This window comes from Rhizopus delemar, genomic scaffold, assembly GCF_000149305.1.
Source record: "Rhizopus delemar RA 99-880 supercont3.4 genomic scaffold, whole genome shotgun sequence".
NCBI classification, from domain to species: Eukaryota; Fungi; Mucoromycota; class Mucoromycetes; order Mucorales; family Rhizopodaceae; genus Rhizopus; species Rhizopus delemar.
Genome location: NW_027137830.1, coordinates 1,524,392 through 1,546,836, shown reverse-complemented (window position 1 = coordinate 1,546,836; position 22,445 = coordinate 1,524,392). Strand labels below are relative to the sequence as shown.

The following is a 22,445-nucleotide window of genomic DNA, read 5'->3' as shown; positions in this document are numbered from 1 at the left end:
ATAGGTTTTTTTTTTATCTGCCGCAGTATGTATTGTTGTTTGTCCTCAAAGGGTACATTTTGCTATATTAAATTGAAAATAGAAATTATTAAATTATGAAACAAATAACAAGAATTTGTTATGAAAATCACAACAAATACACCAAGAGCTTAATAAGCTAAATCTACCTTACTCTCTCCTGTTATTACATAAACTAAAGACATAGACCCTTTTCCCCAGTTTATATTGAAGGGTGGTATAATTTATCACCAACCAATCAGCTCATTTTTATAAGGAACATCTTCTTTTATTGACTACTGCCACCCTTTTCTTTACGTCTAGAAAGATAATGATCAAACAAGTGTCAATAGTCGTTTCCCCTCCTCTCTCTTCTTTTTTTCATGTAAATCTAGAAATCAGGCTGTTTCTTGTTAACCTGGATTATGTGTTTTGTATAATCTTTTAATTTATGTCCCAAATTTATAAACACGAAAATATGCAGAACTTAATAGCGTATGCATTGACAGTTTAAATGACAATAGGAACCAGCACCTACCATATAAATCAGTTATTTCCTTTATAAAAAGCATATACGGATATATATTCATACCAAACTTGAATAAGCAATCCGAGTTTTTTCGACTAAAAAAAAGGACGTAAATTACAAATGATCCCTTTTACAACCAAGGCTTACCAGTAGCATGGCCTCCTATCTTCACTTGCACCTTTATAAGCTATGCCCACAGCAACTAATATCGCCAGGCTGACGATAATAGAGCAAAAAGCAAGAGAATAATACCTCCTTCGTAACCCAAGTTGTTTGTTTTCCAAAGGCATATAAAACTGATAAATCCTTTGTCCTATAGCTGGCTTTGCCTCCTTCAATTCTGGGTTTGATGATTGCTGAGGAGGAGTATATTCTGGGGGAGCAAATGATGGTGTATAATAAGGTTGAATACACGCTTTACCACTCTGTTGATAAGCTGGAGGAGGGGGGATACTCAATTCATTTTCCATGCTTAATTATTGTAATATGCTGCTTGTATGATGATAGTAAAAAAAAAAAAAAAATGTAAAAATGATTGTAAAATCAAACAAATTTAGGAATTAAATAGTATATTTTATTCGAGAAAAAAAAAAAAGCCAAAAATATTTATAATCAACAAACATGGAAAATAAATCAAAAATAAATAAGGATTACATAGTTTCTTTTCATGCTTGACCATATACGACTTGCGTTTGTAATTTAAATTACACTTTACTCGAAAAGAACAAAGAATTGTTATGTCATATCTTTGTAAAGGAAAAAAAAAGCTTTGTCAAATATCTTTTAGTATTCTTTTAAATCCTCACGTCGATTTTTCAGATGTGATAAATGGAAACCATAGAGATCTTTGTCGCTTGTCTATACTCAAATTTTTCAATCATTCTGTGCATGATGAATTACAAGGGTCGAATGGTTTTTTGAACGAAAAGTTACTTTAAACAGAACTTTTGTATCTTTTAAAGAAAAATAAGTAAACAATAAAGTATCGTTGTATGAAAATATTTTTTTGGTCTACTGTATTTATTGTTATTAGTTTAGTGATAGCATTGTATCCATCCAACAATAAATGAGTACTGTATGCATAGAAAGAATTACTCATACAAGATGGATTTTGAGCTCGACTTGATATTTTCTTTTAATCAAACATACTATTATACAATCGTCTTTCGTATATCATCAAAATGAAACTATCTTTCCGTGCATTGAGTTTCTTCTATTCTTTTAAGAAATATGAATGCTCGTATCAAAATAAAGCTGTAGTCAACACAAAACGCATGAATGTCGCCTTAAAATCCTGCATTTCACACGAAATGCATCTTATATATTCTGACCAAACGAAATTAAAAAATTATGCTAATGAAAGGATACAGTTAATAGATAAATAAAAAATGTGTAATTAGAAAAGAACGATTGTAAAATATACTGAAATGGTTCATTAATTATCAGAAAATTAAAATATCAACAGTACTGAAGTAGATCACACCAAGTGTAAAAAAAAAAAAAAAAAAAAAAAAAGTAAGCCAAAGAATCCATATCTTAGTGACGAATGGAATACAAAGGTCCTTGATTCTTTTATTGGTACTTGGGCATACAGTAGTAGTCTGCTTGATCAAAAGTCATGCTACTAGTGTGACTCTAATAACATGGTTGGTTTTTTAACTGTATCATGTAAGGCTACTGTTGATATTGAATAATGCTGTTTCCAGCACGATCGAGCCCAAAGGCCTAGAAGAAAGCGTTGAGTGTGAGGGCATGTGCCATACTAAAGTATGTAAATAGTTTTAATAGGAATATTGGAAATGACAGAGTTAAGGAGGAAAGGAATAAAATAAGTGTAGCTTGTAAACGCTTATTGGAATTATACTTATTTTATTTATAAATCATACGGGAGATGATTTATCACAACACGACTTTGCTATGGGTATAGAAATAAGGCTTCAAACAGGACTGTTAAAGTTTTTTTTTTTTTTTTTTACTTGGGGCAAAATAGTTTTCTTTAATCATCAATCATGAGGAATATATACATTGATAGACTATTCATTGAAAATAAGAGGGTAAATGAGAAACTTATCACCGAGAAATAGGTTTATATAACTGAAGGGAAAACCGAATGAAAAGCATTAGAAAGCTCAACAATTAATTATGACTGTCAATTTCAAAGGTAACGAGTTCAAAAAATTTTTCTCGAGAAAAAAAGAATAAATAGGACCAAATCTGTCATTTCTTTTTTTTTTGTACTTTATCATTGCTATTGAAGAAGAAAACTAATTGGTAAGTTATCGTTTTTATTTGGAGATGTGAAAGATGGTTTTCTTTTTGTTATGAAGGATGACACAGGCATTTGACTTTAGCGTTGCAATGACGAAAAAACCCTAGCTACCTAAATTTACTTGCTGACATGACAAAAAAAAACATCTTGTACAGTATTTATGATTCGATTATTAATATTCATCTTCTCTTAGGTATTTTTGTTTATAAAGTTTATTTTTATTAAATAAAAAAACTAGCTTTTTTTCTCTTCACTACTTTTAAACTGTCTTCAAATGAATAATGTGTATTAAGCTATCGCAAATTACTGCAGATTCTTGGCAAGATAAAAATTTCGCATTGCCAAGAATCTGCAGGCTTACTTCAATGCACAACGAGTCTAAAATGAGTATTCAAGGTCATGCTAACTACGTTTTGGTTTTTATTGCAAGTTTGCAAGCCGAGCTTTATCGGATGTCTTTAAATACCCCCACTTTTGAGCAGCCACAGAAAAAAAACAAATAAATTTTTGTAGTACGTTTATTAATTTTGCTTATTGGTGACTGAGTTGAGTGAGGTGGTATCATATTCTATTTAAGTTTTCTGTCATTCAACATTTCAGGACTATTTTGTGCTTTTCAAGAGAAAAAAAAAAGCTTGTTTTATAATCTAGATGCAATGTCTTTATAAGCTTCTTGTGATTCCAGACTGTTGTTATCAGTTAAATCAATCGCTGTTTTTTCTTCATTGAGGTTATTGGAAAATTAACTTTTCTAATAGTGTAAAGATTTATGTACTCCTGAAACAAGAAAAATACGCTTGTATGATCCAACTTGATCAGGGCATGAATAACCAGAAAGATAATTATTCTGACAAGTATGCTATATACATGCTTACGTTTACCCACAAATCACTGAGATCACCCAGTGGTAAGTGATTCTTTTCGTACTGCTTATCATCTTTTTCAATCGGTCCAAATAAGGCTTTTTTTAACAAAAAAAAGATATTTTTCGTGTATTCCATGCGAGATCTAATGGATTGAAGACTGTACTCTTTCTAGTCAATGGTATAGTCTCTATGTTCAGGATAGCCCTAATCATCAATAGCACGGTACTGCCCATCTTTGTAAATATAAAAAAAGAAAGATTGTTCATTTTAAAGTGTAAAATGTGTAAAAGGTAAAAGTTCTTTTTGCAACAGACTTAAGACAGATGAGAAATATCAGTTACTAATTCTTTAAGAGCGAGACCAAATAACTTTGTTTGTCTTTCGATGTCCTATCACGGCACTACTTACGGCTGGTTAAGTTTTTGAAAGACGCAAAACTATGAAGAAGCAACTCAACGTGGGTGCTAATTCTTCCATCAAGTAATTTCATTCCCAGTTCCCAAAACCGTACTCCAACTAAAGCACTTATTTTGCAATGACCAGAGTTAAAGTGCAAAACAAAAGCTTGTCAAGGTTATTTGTTTGACAAAAAAAAACACTTGGTAAGGATACTTAATCACGTAATAAAGACGCTTAGTACCACTCTTTATTGATAATTCCATTGGTTTCATGCTAGAAATCTCGTCAGTGCTATTAAAGAAATGCATGTGCTCTGATAATACACTGTTGATAGGGATGGCGCGTAAAATCTTTGTTGGAAAGAGTTGAATGTACAAATAAAAAAGAATAAGATGCTTTATTCATTTAGCCAGTCCTATTGGGGCACATGTAATATATGTCTGTCCGCCCGGACTAGATTAACGTAAAGGAAAGTAATGAGAGGCTAAAAAGGAATATGCTAAGGAAAAACATGAGGATAAAATGTTTAACGGTGACGAGGCAATTGTTGCAACCATTCAAAGCAACATCGACCATGGATAAGTTCGATCTGTGCTTCTGTTTGATGGTGTAAATGGTCTATTTCAAACAGAAGTCTACAAACATTTAGTTATCAAATAGTTCATGAAGTTAGAGATTCAGACGAGCAAGAGGTCCTGGTTGGGAGATAAATTAAAAGGAATGACAGTAGATCTTTTTGCCAAAGTGGACAAACAGCAATTTATTTGTTCTTATTACCCAGTATACCAATCATCCAACTAAAAGGCTGTTTACGTTTCAGATAGCTCATGACTCAAGCAATGGATTTGTCAAAAGCATCACGCAAAAATTTGAATAAGTTACCAAGTATTCACACCACCATTTCCGGTGCCGCATCTCGAGACATGACCTTTACTTTTACGTTAAAAAAAAAAAAGAAACTAATTCAAGAAAGAATACAAGAAATAAAGATGCTTTACAGGAAACCAGAGGTTGACACCTATTCAGTAGACAGCACACACAGACATCAAGCCCTTTTTCACTTCTTTGACAAATGTATATTAAAATGTCACATAATCTGGGATAGATAGCGACACAATATCAATAACACTTCAAAGATGGATGAAATAGTCTAAGGGATAAGATTTACTTCTATTTCATAGAGTATTGTATACATGTAATTCTTTCTTTATCATTGCTAAACAGATGTTACCTAAAAACTGCTCAATTCTATGTCACTGCACAATTCCGCCTGGCATACTCAATATTTGTTTGATAACCTGTGTATAGGTTGGGTGCAGTCTGCTCTTTTTTTTTTTTTTTTTTTTCATCCCATATCATCTTTATTTTTTTTATTGCATAAGTAAAGTACATTCATCCCCAGAGTTATTGTAATTGATATCCTCAAAACTCGACTGATAGCGAGTGAATAAAAAGACAAACGTCGAATGCTTAAACACTTTTGTATTAAACAAGCCATAAATAAACACTCCGCTTACTAGGCCAATCAAATTCAACAATGCTGTAAATTTTTTTTTTTCTCGAGTAGGGTCTTCAAGGTCTATAGAAATTTTTTTTTCCTTTTCCTTTTTCCCTTTTATTACTAAACTAGGTGCGTATTGAACAACTTTATTATTCTATTTGGAGATTTAGTCTCAAAAGAAAAAGAAACTTGGCTTTTTTTTTCATTTAGAGAAAAGGAGGGAGATGAGACGAGAAAAAAAAAATAGAAAGGTTCAAATTGTAGAATACACAAGCCACAATTTTTGGCATTCACCATCTCCTTGTTTTTCAATGAATGAAAATGACCAGTTTCACTTGACGTATATGTAGCATGGGTTCTAATATTCAATACTTTTAGCTTTATAAAAATGAACGCTGATAAACTCGCCAAGCTTCAAAACCAAGTCCGTATTGGTGGCAAGGGTAATAGGATTTCTAAAGCTTCTAGTGACCTCCATCTCATCATCTTTCCTTAGGTACTCCTCGTCGTAAGGTCAAGAAGGTCAACGCCAAGTCCTCTGGTGATGACCGTAAGCTCTCTGCTGCTCTTCAAAGCTTGAAGGTTCAACCTATTGCCGGTGTTGACGAAGTCAACATGTTCAAGGAAGACGGTAAGGTGATCCACTTCAGCAACCCTCGTGGTAAGTCATCCTACAAACGAGAAAAAGGGCAAAAGCTCATGCCATTTTCATAGTCCAAGCTGCTGCTAACGCCAACACTTTTGCCATCCACGGTCGTTCTACTGAAAAGGAATTGGCTGAACTTATTCCTTCCATCTTGAACCAATTGGGTCCCGACTCTATGGCCGCTCTCAAGAAGCTCGCTGAATCTTTCAAGCAAGCTCAAGGTGAAGGTGCTGCTGCTGCTGCTGGTGAAGATGATGATGAAATCCCTGACTTGGTCGAAAGCTTCGACAAGGCTGAAATTCAAGAAGAAAAGAAGGAAGAATCCTCTGCTTAAATTTTTCATTAAATGTATATCATACACTTCATTAAAAATATATTGTTTTAAATTACTTTTATTTTAAAAGAGAAAGAGAAATTTTTTTGTTTTTTTTCTCCTTGAAAAATGGAAGCTTAAATTGTCCTTGTTCGTGTAGCTGTCGAGAGCAAAGTATATGTTTCTCTCTCACAGAGAGATAGTGTAAGCATTTTGAAAAAGCTTGAGCCATAAAAGTCTTCTTTTTTTTTTTTTTTTCCTTTTCTTTTTGGTGTACATTGAAATGATGACAAAGGTGGAAGTGGATATGAAAAAGAACTTAGGTATCATCAGCATATACACTTGATGCAAAGGAAGAACCAGGCGTATAAGAAAAATGGTGACAGACAACACCAGAAGGGATAATACGATCTTGGACAGGGTATAAAAATGGTTTGATTTCAGGAGAAGGAGGTGGGGTGATAAGTAGGGTATTGGTCATCGAAGGCTTTTTTAAGTCGTTGTAATCTGTACTATCTTGAAAGCGACAAGATTCAGAACAATAAAGCTATAATAAAATAAGTACAAGAAATGATTCATCCAGTGAAAAATTCTCACCTGATTGTCAGCACAATGACGATCGCAAATGATACACCAAGAAAGATCCATGTTGTTGAAGAAGTAGAGAAGTGATAAAAAGAGGTTTTCCTTTTTATACTTTATAATTTAAACTCCATAATTTACATGCAACTAAAAAATGGCCTGAGATTTTATAGATTTATTAAATAATTACTTTATGAGAGATCGGGTCTCGTGCACCTGTTTTATTTCATCCATCAAAACTTCTTTTATTATACTTTGACTTACTTGCCTCTCTTTCTGGATAGAGCATCATCTGATATCATCCTTGCTTTGAATTTCGGAATCTCTTTTTCATCTGATAAACTCGAGTTTTTATTTTGGTGCACTTGCCCCAAATCGCAATGTTTCACCTGACAATCATGGTCGATGCATGTTTATACAGGTTTTATATCGTCAGCCGTGCCTTACTCTTTATGTAACAGGTCAATTCAGTGGCTTGTCCGATGGCTTTCAACAGGAGTGATAAAAAGGTTGTGTTTTTTGAAACGTACGGGCACGACCGGTTTAACAAAGCTGGGGTTATTTTAGCATTGATTAAAGTTGAATAAGAAAACTGGCTAGAACAAAATGCGATTTATATTAAAATCATGATTATCAATTAGGATCATCAAGTAATTATCAGATCCTTTTTCGCCCCCGCAAAAAAAAGATCTGATAAAAAATTTTTTTTATTCATTTTCCAGAAATTTTTCACGCGGTAAAACACATAAATATCACTTGTAAAGCAGCCACCTTTTTTTTATCAGATCGTAAATTCAAATGAAGGAGGCTAATTTTGGTAGCAATCACATGAAAATGTCTTGGCTAGTAAGAAAAAAAAAATAAGAGAGGGAGAGCAAGGATGAAGGTTATCTACAGTTTGAAAAGATTGTTTGAATACACGACGCATCGTTTCCATGAAAAAAAAAAGTATGTAAACATAACAAAAAGAGAGATCACTTTTCTTGTGCTGCGCATTCTCAAAGCGATGCCTTAATGATGGAGAGCTATCTGATGACGTTTCAGATAATGGATTAACGAAACGTATCCTCCCATGCTGCCATTCACAAGCAAAATAAATGACAACACAAAGATGTACATGAGCCAGTACAAGAGGATGTGTTCTGCAGCCATCGTTTTAATCGTGTTGATATCAAGCTGATAGCTAGCGACACGAACCAGTTCTTTCGTCTCTTTTGAAAATACGGTTCGAGTGATACTTGTTTACTTTTGAAACAGCCAGTGGCTAAAGCAACTCACTCTGAAGCGTTTTCATCGAAAATGATGGTGAACATTCTGTTTATAGACTGCTTTCGCTGGACTAGACTAAAATAACTCTCTCTTTTTTTTTCATTTTTTGAACTATTTTTTTCTTCTTATCCTTTGTTTCTATGGTCCATTGTTTCTTAAAACTCAGTTTTCTATCCGTCATTCTATTCATCTCTTCCACCAAGGCGCAATCAGAATCACCAACTCATATCGTCAAATTCAAATCTTTTGTTGGCAGAGCTTCGGGTAATAAAAAAAAAGCAAGACTTCATCCAGTGTATTCATCCCCTTTTTTAGCTCCTGCCATCCTCTTGAGTCATCATCGAGACTTTTTAAGTTTTGTTCGTAAAAAGAATGTTTCCGTCAATCCATTGGCTCAAGATTTACATTTGAATCGTATTGACCTGGGCAACAATTTTAATGCAGTAGAAGGTGTCTTTTCAGATCACGCATTCTTGGATTATCTTTATAAGCAATCCACAGTGGAGTATGTCGAGTCCAACCAGGTTTATAAAACGACGGTGGTTGGATCTAAACAGAGACGGGCAGAAGAGGAAGAGGAAGAGGATGAAGGATTAGAGGAGGATGAAGATGGGTTGATCGATAGTGGCACAGACAACCAAACGATCTCATCTACTTTGAAAAAAGGAAAGCCTTCGAATTGGGGACTGGCTCGTATCCATCAACGTCAAAGAGGTGATTTTGAAAAGTATGTTTTTGATTCCATCGGTGGGTATGTGTTGCCAAAAGAAAGAAAGAAAGAAAAAAAGGATCTGACGGTTGTTAACAAAGGGCAGGCATTGAGGTCTATGTGTTGGATACGGGTGTTTATGCTGATCATTTAGATTTCGGTCATCGTGTGATTCATTCAATCAATTTGATCATGCATGAAGACGAAAACGACATGGGCGGTCACGGTAAGTACGTATTCTGTTCGTCAAGACATCTTCATCTCACGTCTTCAAGGTACACACGTGGCTGCTAAAATCGCTGGTACTGAATACGGTGTGGCAAAGACCGCGACGATTCGGTCTGTCAAAGTCTTGAACAAGTTGGGCGATGGGTCTACTTCCACACTACTCAAGGGCATTGAACACGTCATCAAGTCAGCCAAGCCAGGTCACAGCTTAATCAACCTGTCCCTGTCCGGGCCTCACTCTCGCCTGATCGATGATGCTTTGAACGAAATCGTGTTGAACTACAATATTCCTGTGTTTGCTTCAGCTGGTAATGCTGGCACAGACGCATGCTTCTTTACACCTTCTTCCAATCCAAACGTGTTCTCAGTAGGCGCGATTGACATGGAAGATCGTGTGCCGCATTATTCTGATGTGGGTGAGTGCGTGAGTATGTACGCGCCGGGCTCAAATATCGTCAGTGCTTACGTGGGTGGTAATGATTCATCCAAGTCGATGGACGGCACGAGTATGGCGAGTCCACATGTCGCAGGGACTGCTGCTAACTTGATGGCCAAAAGAAACTTTAGTACTGCCTATGAATTGTATCAGGCCATCAGGGACCTTGCCACAAAGGATGTCATCTATTTTGACCCAGAAAAGAGTTCAAGCCCAAACAATAACTTGTTGATTTTTAATTCACTTGAATGATTCCATCTCCGAATATAAATTAGCATGAACCTTCTTTTTGCTTGTTTTTTTTTTTTTTTTTTTTTTTTTTTCTTTTTTTTTCCATCACAAAATGATTAGACCCGCTTCACATGCTGGATCTTGGTATACGAATGACAGTAAGTCATTTCTGTTGGCTTCTTTGCTTTATAAATCATTCATCCTATCTCTCTTTTTTTTAAATAGAAAAAGCACTTGACAAAGAATTAAATTTATACATCAAAAAGTCTGTTGAAGAGATGACAGCGGATGGATTACAGCTTCCCATCAAACATGTCAAAGCTATCATTGCTCCGTAAATAGTCTATTTTGATGGTGGTCAGATGATACTCAACTCGTATTTTTTTTTAGACATGCTGGGATTAGATACAGTGGCCCCACCTCTGCTTATGCGTATCAATGTTTTGAAACAGAAAACATGTAGAATAGCAAAAATAAAGCAAATTCGATGACTAAATATTTTATAGAAAGCGTGTGTTTATCTTGGGCCCATCCCATGTCTGTGCCACTCGAGAATGCTTATTACCCAACTATGATACATATGAAACACCCTTGGGAAACCTTCCAGTGGATTGGTCTGTGATTGAAGATCTTCACAAGACTGGTTTGTTTGGATTGGCCGATTCAGAAGATGAGATAAATGAACACAGTATCGAGATGCACTTGCCCTTTATCTACAAAGCATTTGAAAAGTAAGAAAGCTTAGTACACAGCATGTCCATCATCTCACGTTCTACTCCCCAGGCAACTGTCGGATATCAAAATCGTTCCTATCATCGTCGGAAGTCCTACAGAGGCCAAAAAGAAGACATATGCCAAGCTGCTCGTGCCTTATCTAAAGGACCCAGAAACACTGTTTATCATCTCGTCCGATTTCTGTCACTGGTAAGAAGACAAGGGTTGAAACAGGGATGGCTAACGAAGCTTGCGTTTAGGGGAAGAAGGTTTCGATATACTTATTATCATAAAGACAAGGACCACGGCATACATCTCAACAGAAATAATGCATCAAGTACGATCGTGAGACCTATCTATGAGTCCATCCAGGCACTCGACCATCAAGGTATCAAAGCGATCGAGTCCTTGAGTTTTGATCAATTTGAGAATTACTTGAATGAGACGGACAATACGATCTGTGGCAGAAATCCGATTGGGGTCTTGTTGGCTTGTTTGGAAGAAATGAAGGGGGATCGATCAGCAAGATGTCTAAAGTATGCTCAGAGTTCCAAATGTAGAACGTTGGAAGATAGTAGTGTGAGCTATGCGAGTATTTATATACAAGTTGTTCCTGAACAATGAATGCCATGTTAAAAGAATGAAGACTTTTAAATGGTACAAGTACTTTAATCCATTTTAATAAAAAAGTTGTATAAACTGACTCTTATGAAACACAATTAGCAAAAGAATATTCTAAAAACTTAATAAATCACAATAGGATTTTTCATTATCCGCCAAGGAAATATATTCAGTTTTCTTCATATCAATGAATTACGAATTGAGTTCTTTTTGACTCTGTCTCTAGACGCTTTTATTCTGCTATTTTATGACTTGAAAAAGCTAAAAAGAAGAAATACAAGTGTACTTTTGAAAGAGAAAAGAGGGAATTGAAAAAATGAATCTTTTTAAATGTAATATTTGAGTTTCAAAAGCAGCAAGTAAGTCATGAAAAAAAAAGTAGTATAGTTTTTTTTTTTTTTTTTTTTTTTTCTTATTATTTATTTTACACACTCATACCTATTTAACTCTAATGGAATCCCAAGAAGATATTTCAGACAGAATAGCAGCCGCCCGCAGAGAAGCCGACATGTTGAAAGAAAGAATAAAACAAAGAAAGGAAGCACTGGCAGATACAACGTGTAATAATAAAACTTGAAACTATAGTCTTGCTAATTCTTTTTTTCATAAAGTGAAAAAAATGGCACAAGAAATTGAATCTCTACCGAGAATTGTGATGAAAGCAAAGAGGACATTAAAGGGCCATTTAGCCAAAGTCTATGCCATGCAGTGGTCCACGGACAATCAGCATCTCGTATCTGCTTCACAAGACGGTAAATTGATTGTTTGGAACGCCTATTCGACCAATAAGATTCACTGTATTCCACTTCGGTCTGCATGGGTCATGACCACGGCCTATTCCCCCTCGGGTCAATTTGTGGCCTCGGGTGGATTGGACAACATCTGCTCGATCTATAACCTCAAGGCGCGTGAAGGACCGAATCGACCGGCGCGAGAACTTTCGGCCCATGTGGGATACTTGAGTTGCTGTCGATTTCTCGATGACCGTCATATATTGACGAGTTCGGGTGACATGACCTGTTTCTTGTGGGATATTGATGCAGGCGTCAAGACACACGAATTTACAGATCATCAAGGAGACGTGATGAGTGTCTCCATCTCGCCTACGGATCCTAATCTCTTTGTATCCGGTGCTTGTGATTCGACAGCAAAAATCTGGGATATTCGATCAAGAAAGTGTGTGCAGAGTTTTATGGGACATGAAAGTGATATTAATTCTGTGCAGTAAGTTTGACGATGTCTGTTTTTTTGCTTTGATGGCTGATTTTTTTTTTTTTTTAGGTTCTTTCCAAGTGGCACTGCTATCGGTACTGGTTCTGATGATGCAAGCTGTCGTCTGTTTGATCTTCGTGCAGATAGGGAATTAAATACGTATGCAAAAGAAGATCTTTTACACGGTGTTACGTCCATTGGATTTTCTACTTCAGGAAGGCTCTTATTTGGTGGTTATGATGATTACAGTACTCACGTTTGGGATACACTTAAAGGTGAGCGTGTAGGTGTATTATCAGGTCATGATAACAGAGTATCTTGTCTTGGTGTATCTAAAGACGGCATGGCATTATGTACCGGAAGTTGGGATAGTTTACTCAAAGTTTGGGCATAAAAAAAAAAAAAAAAAAAAAAAGATACCAAAAAGACAGCGATTAAAATGATTTCAACTTCATCTATTTTATTAACCAATCAAATTATCTTGTTCATATCGACTCATCTTAAACCTTTTACTTTCCTAAAGCTCGCTTTCTTTTCTTTTCGTTTTTTTTTATTAAACATGTCCTTGACCCGTGTTAGTAAGTGAAAAGTAGATATACAAAAGGTGTGCGCGTAGATTATTTATATTCCCACCCCCTTTCATCAGATGCTGATAATGCCCCTGCTGCCCTTGGTCCTTACTGTACGTGAATAAAAAAAAAAAAAAAAGGATTTTTTGACTAGTGATAATGACTTTTTTTATATAAAAGCTCATGCTGTAAAGGCCAATGGTGTTGTCTATACTTCTGGTCAAATCCCAATCGATCCTGCCAGTGGTAAGTAAACATCAAAGAATACTTCAATCGATCTAAACATCGAAAACAAGGTGAACTTGTTCAAGGTGGTATTAAAGAACAAACCGAGCAAGTTTTGAAGAACCTTGAAGTTGTCTTGAAAGCATCCGGCTCTAGTTTTGACAAGGTTCTCAAGACAACCGTCTTTCTCAAGGATATGAATGATTTCGTACCCATGAATGAAGTCTATGCTTCCGTAAGTGTTTCCTCTTTATGCTTGTAAACCTATTGATGTGTGTTATTTTAGTTCTTTACTACTCACAAGCCTGCTCGTTCTGCTGTTCAAGTTGCTCGTCTTCCTAAAGATGTTGCTGTAGAGATTGAATGTGTTGCTTTAACCGATTAAAATAAATTTTTTCATGCATCCTCTTCCTCTTTTCCCCCCTCGCAAAGAACATTTGCATTGCATTTTCCCTTGCTTTTAAAATACATGGTAAACCCATCAACCAATTGAATGTTACATGGTAGCCCAAGAAGAATGAGGGTAATGCGATTGATTATTAAAAGTAAATCTTGTCTATGGCTTTGCTTTAAGAAATAATGCAGTGTGACATTTTATGAAATAATCTATCGTGTGATATAGGCTACACAGCTGGATACATTTATACCTGTTTAATAAATGATGCTGTGTGTGTGTGTGAATATCATAAAAGATCAAATCAATCGAACCCCCTCCCCCTTGAGCCATAATCATCTTTTGGGGGTGTAGTTTATTCAGGTATAAACTGGCTTTGCTGTTGATAGCCCAAAAAGCCTGTAATTGATTTATGGTGTCATTATTACAATTTAATTCATGACCTTTAGGCTTTGCATCTATTTCATAAAACACGCGATAATTTCATAATGTAGATGAATGTGTTTCCCTCATTTTGTAATGATGCAATTCACCTATTTACTGTCAAGTAAGTATTGACATAAATATTGACTGTAAACATAAAAGACAGTTTATAAACAAATAAAACCTATTTTTTTTATGAATACTGACAGCTTTACATATTGTTTCTGTAACATCTCAAGATTTTAAATGAATAAAAGGGTTGAATGTACTCTATTTGATCTAACCAAAATCATACATTTGAAAGTTCATCATCCCACATTGATATAAATACATCTGTGTCTTGGCGTAAGTATATTATGACCCTTAGGCCCAGTGAACGATGAGAACAGATCGCGATTTCAATTGACCATACAAAATAATAATAATGAATTATTACAAACAGTAATGGCCGATAGCATGATGTATCTGACTGGCTTATGCTAATTCTAAAGAAGAAAAAGAAATAAGGCAGTCAGGATTGATTTTTAATGTTTGGTTGCAGATTACCATACTTTCTAAACGAGTGCAAGTCCTTTGGTTCTCAAGAGAGTGGGTGAATAAAATCTTGTCAAGTGATTTACACAAAGCTATTAAAAGTATTGATTTAATAAAGGAAATCCAACTATTCTTAAAAGATTACTGTGGATTGGATACAACCCCCCTAAATCCTGTGAACATGATCATTGAATGATGATAAACGCTTTTGTAATCAATAAGAAAAACAAAACGATTGATGTGATGTCAGAAAAAAAAGTTCCATCCTATTCATATGTAACAGTGGTATTCATGATGATAAATAATGAAGACTAACTGATTTTATAATAGTTTAATAGAATAAATGTTGTATTCAAAAAGACAAACAACTATTCTCTTTCCAATTTTACAAGCAAAACAGAAACATGTTTTTCATTGTAAATTTAATATAAAATAAATAATCAAATTAGATTGCTTATAAACACCTGAATAAACAAAAAAGGGGAGAAACTTGTTTTTAATCACCTCACTTTTCGCTTTTTGAAACCATCCATGCATCCGTGCCAGTCTGTGTTTACTTCCTGTGACTGATTTGATACTCCTGAATATCATCTTTACCCCAGTTTTCCATTCCAAGAACATCATCATAGATTTGATTCCAAAAAGGAATAGGGTTAAATTCATTCTTCTTGTTTGAAATAATGTTATAAACAGACAAGAATAACCTCTTGTCTTGATGAGTGAATTTATTGGCTTTTTTTTTAATTGGGCTGAAATTTAAAAGAAATAAATAAATCAGGTACAATCATTGGCCGATGATACTGCTGTGTACAGTCCGGCTGATAAACATTGGGAATTCCTTAAACAACCATCTACATCTCAATGCATGGTTTTGTAAAATTAAGATAGTAAAGTTGTAGTTGAGATGAAACAGAATCATTTTTTATTGAATAAATTGAAGGAATATTTAAATTGATTCTTATATTTGAATGACTGCGGTAGAATGTTACAATCTGGTTGTCATAGATACCAGATAATATTTCTGATCTTGAATATTAGTACAGTCTTTTATCTTGTTCGTAGACACATACTTTTACTGACAACAATATATCAAATGTCATCCTCTTCATCTATCAACAGCTTTCAATACCTTTTTGTTCAAAGAAGCGCTCCTGAAAGAGAAATGCTACTGCTGCTTCCCATATGTCCAAAGAGACATTGAAAGCTTGTTTGTTGCCGAAAGAGACGCGTTACTTCATGTGAGCACGTTAAAAAAGCGGTCAACGTGTCAGTATCAGATATGCCAATGAATATTCCTATCAAAGAGACTGAGAAACGTGGTAGAAAGAAGATTTAAATTTATTGCTTTCCTTTTACGTTTAGCAGAGTTGATCTTGATCTTTTTTTGATGAATGCTCTTGCGGCTTCCTAAGCTCCATTGATACTACGCATTTTGCTGAAACTGAGCCTGGTATTGTGTGAGATACTGCTATGGTTGTGGATGTAATCAGAATAGCTGGGATGCCTTTCATAGACCACCTTCCTGGTGGTCTCATAACGATGACAAAGCCTGACTTGTCTACAAAGACACAGTTCTCAAGAAAGTTCATATCTGATTCGTTCTATTTTTGGATCTAAGCAATACGCGCTGCAAAACTGCCCATTGGAAGTCAAAAACGGCCTTTTGGAAAAGTAAAAGCTGCCCTTTGGCGTTGTGCTGACTGTATATGTTTCAATTAAGATGAACCGAGAGTTATGATTACGACAGTGTCTCTTTCTATAAACGACAATGTTTTTGCTCATAAAAACAATCAACAAAAATAAAAACGACAGATGTAATTCAAAATTCGACAACTGATTTTTTTGGGAAACGACAAAAATCGACAGTATTTATCAGCCGGACTGTACCTGATTTTTACAAACAATTGTGTACGTGTGGTCTGAAAAAAGCAATATAAAAAAGTGCTAAATATAGTAATTATTATCTCCTTATTCTTTTTTACTTTACATGACGTAGACCAATTGATTTCTTATAAAAAGGTTACAACTCGTTTTTTTATATTTTGCTTTTCCTTTTTTATACATAAATCATCCCCCCTTTAATTATTTTTGCACACCATCTCTTTTAAATTCTTTTTTTCTTTTTTAAACATATTCTTGCATTGAAAATTTACTAATTAAATGAAATTTGAAAAGAAGGTAGAATGAATCGTGTATACGCGTATATCTATTCAATATACTAATTCATGTCAACAGCAACTCTCTTTTGATAAATCCACAATCTATAGTCATCGAAGACCAATCAATGGTACGCTTTTCTTTTTTACTGTCCTAATTGCATTTGAATAATTTTATTTTGCATAAATTTTTTTTATAAGGTTACCAACGTGTCATTGACGATTATTCCCCAGTAAAAGTAAATAATAAATGAAAATTGAGATGGTGTATTAAATAAAAACAATAGCATTCTGTCCTATCGAGTAAATCTAATTCATCAACCATTCAAGATTCTTATTTGGAATCAAGAGAAAAGAATCAATTATTGAGAGAATTATATCAAGTCAAGGAAGATATTACGAGATTTAAATCTGAATTGAACGGCTTGGCAGAACAAATGGATGGCATGGAATTACATCTTGTAAGTCATGACTATCTGTTGATGTCCTTGTACTAACTCACATCTTTCAATGTAGAATTTATCTGAAAACAGAGTTCGTAAGTAACTCAATGGTTTGTTACTCTTCAACTAAAACATTTAAAAAAATAGAGGAAATTGAACAAGATATCACTGCAACACAAGAAGTCAACGTGAATCTTCAAGTGATTCTAGAAAGAGCGGTTCATAAACAAAAAGAAACTGATGTTTACGCTACTCGAGCCATGAAGAACATTCATACCCACTTGGCTACTGTAAGTAATAGCTATGAAAAATTCATGGCATGTTATTCATACGATTATATCAGGTGTTTTATGAGACGGGTCAATTAAGAGGGAGATTAATTTCGATAGCTAATTATCAAAGACAGCAACAGGGCAGTGTGATCGATGTAGCCGAAAGGATACGTGAATACAGTAAGCTATTAGAAGAAGCCATACAATCGATTCAATCAAAGCCCAAAAAGAGAATGAGTCTTCCTGAAAAGAAGCAAGAGCCCATCATCACAGTCAGAAAGAAGTCACTGCTGGATAACAATGAACTTTACAAGCATCGAATCATTAGAAAAAGAGTGATTCCTGAATCAAATCATCAATCATGGTTACCTCAAAAGGGGTTACGAATCTTGTTAAGTGATACCTTTTAATTAATAGCCCTGTGTTACTCACATTATGTATTTGTAAAAGCACCAAGTAAATATCTTCCCTTCTTCCTATTGCACATATAACACCCAATATTACTCTCTATTTATGTCTTGCCTTCGTTTTCCTTCTTCTCATCATCTCTGCCCCTTTTAATATTCTTAATAAAATAGCTCATGCATTGTATTTAAGGTCTACCACATTTAAAAAAAAAAACGGCTGATTTGATTTGAATTTTTTTTTTCTCTTTCTATTTTTTTTTATTACAGCAAAATAATGTGTTGTTTAATATAATTAAATGTTAATACGTTTAAGCATTTATTTTATTTAAAAATTAAAACTCAATTGAGCGCTTCATGTCTCTTTCATTGCTTCTGCCCGGGTCAGATCTTGAGAAAAAAGGGAAATAAAAACCCCTTGTGGAAGCAAGGGTAGAAATATTAAGGCATAAAGACACTAGTGTGGGGAAGCCAATCTAAGAATTTTTGCCTGGGATAAGAGGGGGGACGATAGAGAAGGTGGCATTTTTGCATGATACAAGCTCAAGAAGGGGAATGCAGGTAGTAGGTCATCGAACAAACCAAGAGATAACAACACAGTGTCGGCGAGGTGTTCTTTTGGAAACTTGTTCAAAAAGGAAAACGGTGGATCAAGTACAGTTTCAATCATCTGCATGTTGAAGCATTGAATGGGATGGGCTCTGGTAATAGTATGTGAAGGATGGAGGGGACACGTTCTTGTGTTACCGCCAGGTAGCCAGCATACGCGTCGGGTTCTTTCTGTCCTGGTCACCGGTAGCCAAAGGAGAGGCCCCAAAGGGATGGAAGGACGATATTGAAGAAGTGTAGAGCTGCGAACTGAGTGGTTTTGGTTGAGATTATCTTGACGATATTCGAGCTCAATCCTTTTTAGTCCTTTCTTGTCTAGGGACCGAATTCGCGGTATATGGCATTTTCATCTAGACGTCTTTGACTATTTAGGTAGCGGATATGATGGAGCAAACGCAAAAGTAATGCATCCTCTGAAAGGTGAAGAGAGTATAGAAGAAACTGAGATTGATGTATGTGAGTTCGTTCTTGCATGGACCGGCAGCTTTATCATCTAAAGCGTCGTTTTTGTTTAGGAGTATTTGGACTCACCAAAGATACGATGGATACAGGTGCTTTGAAATTAAATGATGCACTCTTCAGAAATTATTCGCCAAACTTTTGAAAAAATCAACTATTTTCTTGAGGCAATCTTAGTCAACCCCTTCTCCTCCCCCTTCCTTTAGTTAAATTCAGTCATTTCGTAGTACCCTTTATTATTTTTTTTTACTTTGTTTAGCTATTCGTTACGAATATTTTTGTATATGCAGATGGCTTTGGAAAATTTGCGGGAGAGAATAGAGAAGAAGCCGTGATGACCGAAATGGAGGTTAGCGATGACACTTATTCACCAGATGGCAATATGAATTATGATCAGTGCATTGACTTAGAGCATCCTGGGAAGCAGGCTATAAAAAAAGAAGAAGAAATTGAGCACACTGGTGAGTTACTAGCTCATTCAATAAGGAAAGGAAGACGTGCTTACAGAAAATATTTGGAAAAAGACAAAGAGTATTTCTTTGGGCTAGTTTATGAAAAGGATCTGAAAGCAGCCCAAGATGCAATGAAGCTAGGTATGTGTATGCGGACTACCTAGAGCTAGTATGGTAAAGGCTAAAAAGATCCAAAAGACATTATCCAGCGAAAAATGCAAAGAATTCTGTTGGAAGACTATCAACTTTAGACGAGATGTTCTTAGTTGACTACATCGATAAGAAGCCATTATAGACATTAGATGAAATAATGGATGGTTTATCAGCTCAATTTATAGATCTGAGCATCTCTAAAACTGCTATACACAATTCCATGAAGAAAAATGCAAAATCAGCTTGAAGAAGGCAGGATTTCATTTAATAAAATAAAAAACATCTGAGAGCATTGAAAGAAGATGCGAATGTGATTAAAAGATGAGTAAAGACTGATATGGGTTATCTCAGTATTTTTAGTCCAACTTCAACCAAAGGGACAACCAAATTCAAGAATAAAACAAGTGAATTGTTTGTCGTGCCTAAGTCAATATCAGTTGGCTTCACTCCAGCTTCTAATATGATAGATACTCTCTGAGCCACACTTTATTTTCCTCTTTGTAATAAATAATAAACTTCCCATTCGTCCCTATATCTTTCTAAGCCTCGCATAGTAATAGAGATGCAGCACCATTTAGAAGAAGCTACCATAACAGCAGAGGAAGAGATGGATCTTGGCGTGGGAATTGGTCACGCGGTCAATCTTTTCATGCAGGAGGAAGAAGCAGAGGTACTCCTTTCTTCCAACAACGAAACTATACCTCTCAACAGTCAGTAGATTCAACATCCAGCGACAGCAAGTAATTCAATAGCATTCTTCTTCACTAGTAATCTCTATCAAGCAGGAACAACAACCACAACAAGTAGTACAGTATCATATTTAATCAATATTACACGATACTCCTATCTGGGGGTCGCCTGACCCACTTTTACAACTAATGGGCACAAACGGCGTCTCACCAATGGTCTCTATCAATTGTGAAGAAGGGATACAAAGCTCAATTTGCCTCTCATCCAATACCATAGAGACTCACATCATCAAATATAAACCCAGAAGATCAGCAAGCAGTGAGCGAAGCAATCAACATATTCCTTTCAACAGGAATCGTAGAAATCATACCAACACAGTCAGAAAAATACCTTTCCAAATTTTTCACGATTCAAGAAAGCACCAAGAGACGATCAATTCTGGACTGTCAAAGATTGAGTCAATACATCCAATGCGAATACTTGAAGATGGAAGGTACACTGGCGCTAAGCGAGTTAATTGAAAAAGGCGATTTCATGTGTAAGGTCGACTTGAAGGATGCCTACACTGTAGTCCCAATTCATTCAGAATCGTAACAATATCTCACTTTCAAAAACGGAGGAAAAATGTATCAATATCGTTCCCTCCCACTTGGACTAAACGAAACTCCTAGGCTATTCTCAAAACTAATGAGGTATGCAATAGAACCATTAAGTTGCCAAAGAATCCGCTTAGTATACTATCTCCACGACATCTGTCTAATTCCAAGGTCAAAAGAAGATCTATTTAAAACAATCCAAACAGTAAAAAGACATTTAAAATCTTTCGAATTCATAATCAACGAAGGAAAGAGCATACCTGCATCCTTTCAAACACAGGAATTTCAGGGATTCCAATTCAACCAAAAGAAAATGAAGATTACAGTGCCTTTACTCAAGATCAGCAATCTTCTACAGAAGATCAAACAAGCATCACAGCCAATCAAGAGTTCTTGCAGATGGATTGCAGCTCTACTAGGGAAGGTTGCATCAATGACCTCAGCGATAGGAGAAGCGCTTCTCCATATTCATCACCTGCAACAAGATTTAGCAAAGAGCTTACAATTGAACAACCAGAATTGGGAAAAACCTTGCCAGATATCTCAACAAAGTCAACAAGTGTTTCAATGGTGGAGAAAATCGATAGTAACGAAGAACGGCCTACTAATTCAGTCTATGAAACTACCAACACCACAGATCACAATTTACACAGACAGCTTCGACTCGGGTTGGGGAGTGAACTCACCAATGACCAAAGCGTTTGGCTTTTGGAACAAGAAACGTCAATAGACGTTCGCGAATTGAAAGCAGTATACTTTGCGTTGAAGATGCATGCAAAAAAAATTAGAAAACTGTATAATAAGGGTTTTCACCGACAACGCGACAGTATTGAAATACACAACATGATTTTGGGAAATAGCTTCACTCCAACTACAGAAATTAGCAGGGATGATTCAGGACATTTGCAACAAATACAATTTGAAGGGAATTTATCAGCCTATACCGGGATAAAGAGCACCAATGCAGACCGACTATCAAAGCAATTGCTGTCATTTTTCGAATGGACAATTCCGAAAAAGAGGTTTCAACAGATTTTACAACAATGGGGACCATTATCAATCGACACCTTTGCTGCACCACACAATCATCAACTGAAGAAATATTAGAGACTTCATCCAGACCCAATAGCAGAAGCTCAGGATGCTTTCCAACAGCGATGGCTGAAGAAGGGGATGTACTTGAATTCTCCTTGGAAACTGATTCCAAAGGTTATATAACAAATCAAACTACAGAAGATCCATCAAACAGTTCTAGTGACTTTACTCTGGCCCAGTCAATTCTGGCTTTCAATGGTTTTGAAGATGACATATCGAGACAATCCGATTATTATGAAAATCAGCAAGTTTTTCCTAGCCGTTTGGAGATTATCAACGAAAAAAGGCAGCAATCTGGTTTAATGAATGAGGCTAACCTTACGTACATGGCAAGTCCAACGAGAAAAAGCACAGAGAAAGCGTACGACAATGGATGGAAACACTGACAACAATGGTGTTCTCAACAAGGTCCTTTTTAGACCATTTTCAAAAAGTAAAGTCGCATTTTT

At 35.6% G+C, this 22,445-nt stretch overlaps 8 protein-coding genes across 8 annotated transcripts; 7 read left to right on the top strand and 1 right to left on the bottom strand.

The window, feature by feature from the left end:
• Positions 1-3,940: 3,940 nt before the first annotated feature.
• Positions 3,941-4,937, top strand: RO3G_06066 (uncharacterized protein; the record flags this gene model as incomplete). The annotated part of the gene is made up of 5 exons (XM_067660656.1): positions 3,941-3,951; positions 4,291-4,403; positions 4,470-4,489; positions 4,721-4,840; positions 4,881-4,937. 5 exons carry the CDS (start codon positions 3,941-3,943, stop codon positions 4,935-4,937), a joined length of 321 nt encoding a protein of 106 aa, XP_067516757.1.
• Positions 4,938-5,949: 1,012 nt separating this feature from the next.
• On the top strand, positions 5,950-6,541 carry RO3G_06065 (uncharacterized protein; the record flags this gene model as incomplete). Its single annotated transcript, XM_067660655.1, has 3 exons — positions 5,950-6,004; positions 6,058-6,222; positions 6,276-6,541. The coding sequence occupies 3 exons, from the start codon at positions 5,950-5,952 to the stop codon at positions 6,539-6,541; spliced, it is 486 nt and encodes a 161-aa protein (XP_067516756.1).
• Positions 6,542-6,839: 298 nt separating this feature from the next.
• On the bottom strand, positions 6,840-7,168 carry RO3G_06064 (uncharacterized protein; the record flags this gene model as incomplete). Its single annotated transcript, XM_067660654.1, has 2 exons — positions 6,840-7,067; positions 7,118-7,168. 2 exons carry the CDS (start codon positions 7,166-7,168, stop codon positions 6,840-6,842), a joined length of 279 nt encoding a protein of 92 aa, XP_067516755.1.
• Positions 7,169-8,511: 1,343 nt separating this feature from the next.
• On the top strand, positions 8,512-11,313 carry RO3G_06063 (uncharacterized protein; the record flags this gene model as incomplete). The annotated part of the gene is made up of 10 exons (XM_067660653.1): positions 8,512-8,635; positions 8,687-9,122; positions 9,182-9,306; positions 9,356-9,732; positions 9,898-9,971; positions 10,096-10,133; positions 10,201-10,309; positions 10,482-10,706; positions 10,856-10,899; positions 10,985-11,313. The coding sequence occupies 10 exons, from the start codon at positions 8,512-8,514 to the stop codon at positions 11,311-11,313; spliced, it is 1,881 nt and encodes a 626-aa protein (XP_067516754.1).
• A 616-nt stretch (positions 11,314-11,929) lies between these two features.
• On the top strand, positions 11,930-12,916 carry RO3G_06062 (guanine nucleotide-binding protein subunit beta; the record flags this gene model as incomplete). The annotated part of the gene is made up of 2 exons (XM_067660652.1): positions 11,930-12,534; positions 12,592-12,916. The coding sequence occupies 2 exons, from the start codon at positions 11,930-11,932 to the stop codon at positions 12,914-12,916; spliced, it is 930 nt and encodes a 309-aa protein (XP_067516753.1).
• A 165-nt stretch (positions 12,917-13,081) lies between these two features.
• RO3G_06061 (endoribonuclease L-PSP) lies at positions 13,082-13,701 on the top strand (the record flags this gene model as incomplete). The annotated part of the gene is made up of 5 exons (XM_067660651.1): positions 13,082-13,100; positions 13,169-13,204; positions 13,272-13,337; positions 13,388-13,551; positions 13,603-13,701. The coding sequence occupies 5 exons, from the start codon at positions 13,082-13,084 to the stop codon at positions 13,699-13,701; spliced, it is 384 nt and encodes a 127-aa protein (XP_067516752.1).
• Positions 13,702-16,850: 3,149 nt separating this feature from the next.
• Positions 16,851-17,948, top strand: RO3G_06060 (uncharacterized protein; the record flags this gene model as incomplete). The annotated part of the gene is made up of 7 exons (XM_067660650.1): positions 16,851-16,867; positions 16,935-16,954; positions 17,025-17,062; positions 17,111-17,284; positions 17,340-17,361; positions 17,414-17,556; positions 17,610-17,948. 7 exons carry the CDS (start codon positions 16,851-16,853, stop codon positions 17,946-17,948), a joined length of 753 nt encoding a protein of 250 aa, XP_067516751.1.
• A 2,545-nt stretch (positions 17,949-20,493) lies between these two features.
• RO3G_06059 (uncharacterized protein) lies at positions 20,494-22,382 on the top strand (the record flags this gene model as incomplete). Its single annotated transcript, XM_067660649.1, has 4 exons — positions 20,494-20,623; positions 20,658-20,895; positions 21,150-21,623; positions 21,827-22,382. 4 exons carry the CDS (start codon positions 20,494-20,496, stop codon positions 22,380-22,382), a joined length of 1,398 nt encoding a protein of 465 aa, XP_067516750.1.
• Between the last annotated feature and the right edge of the window lie 63 nt (positions 22,383-22,445).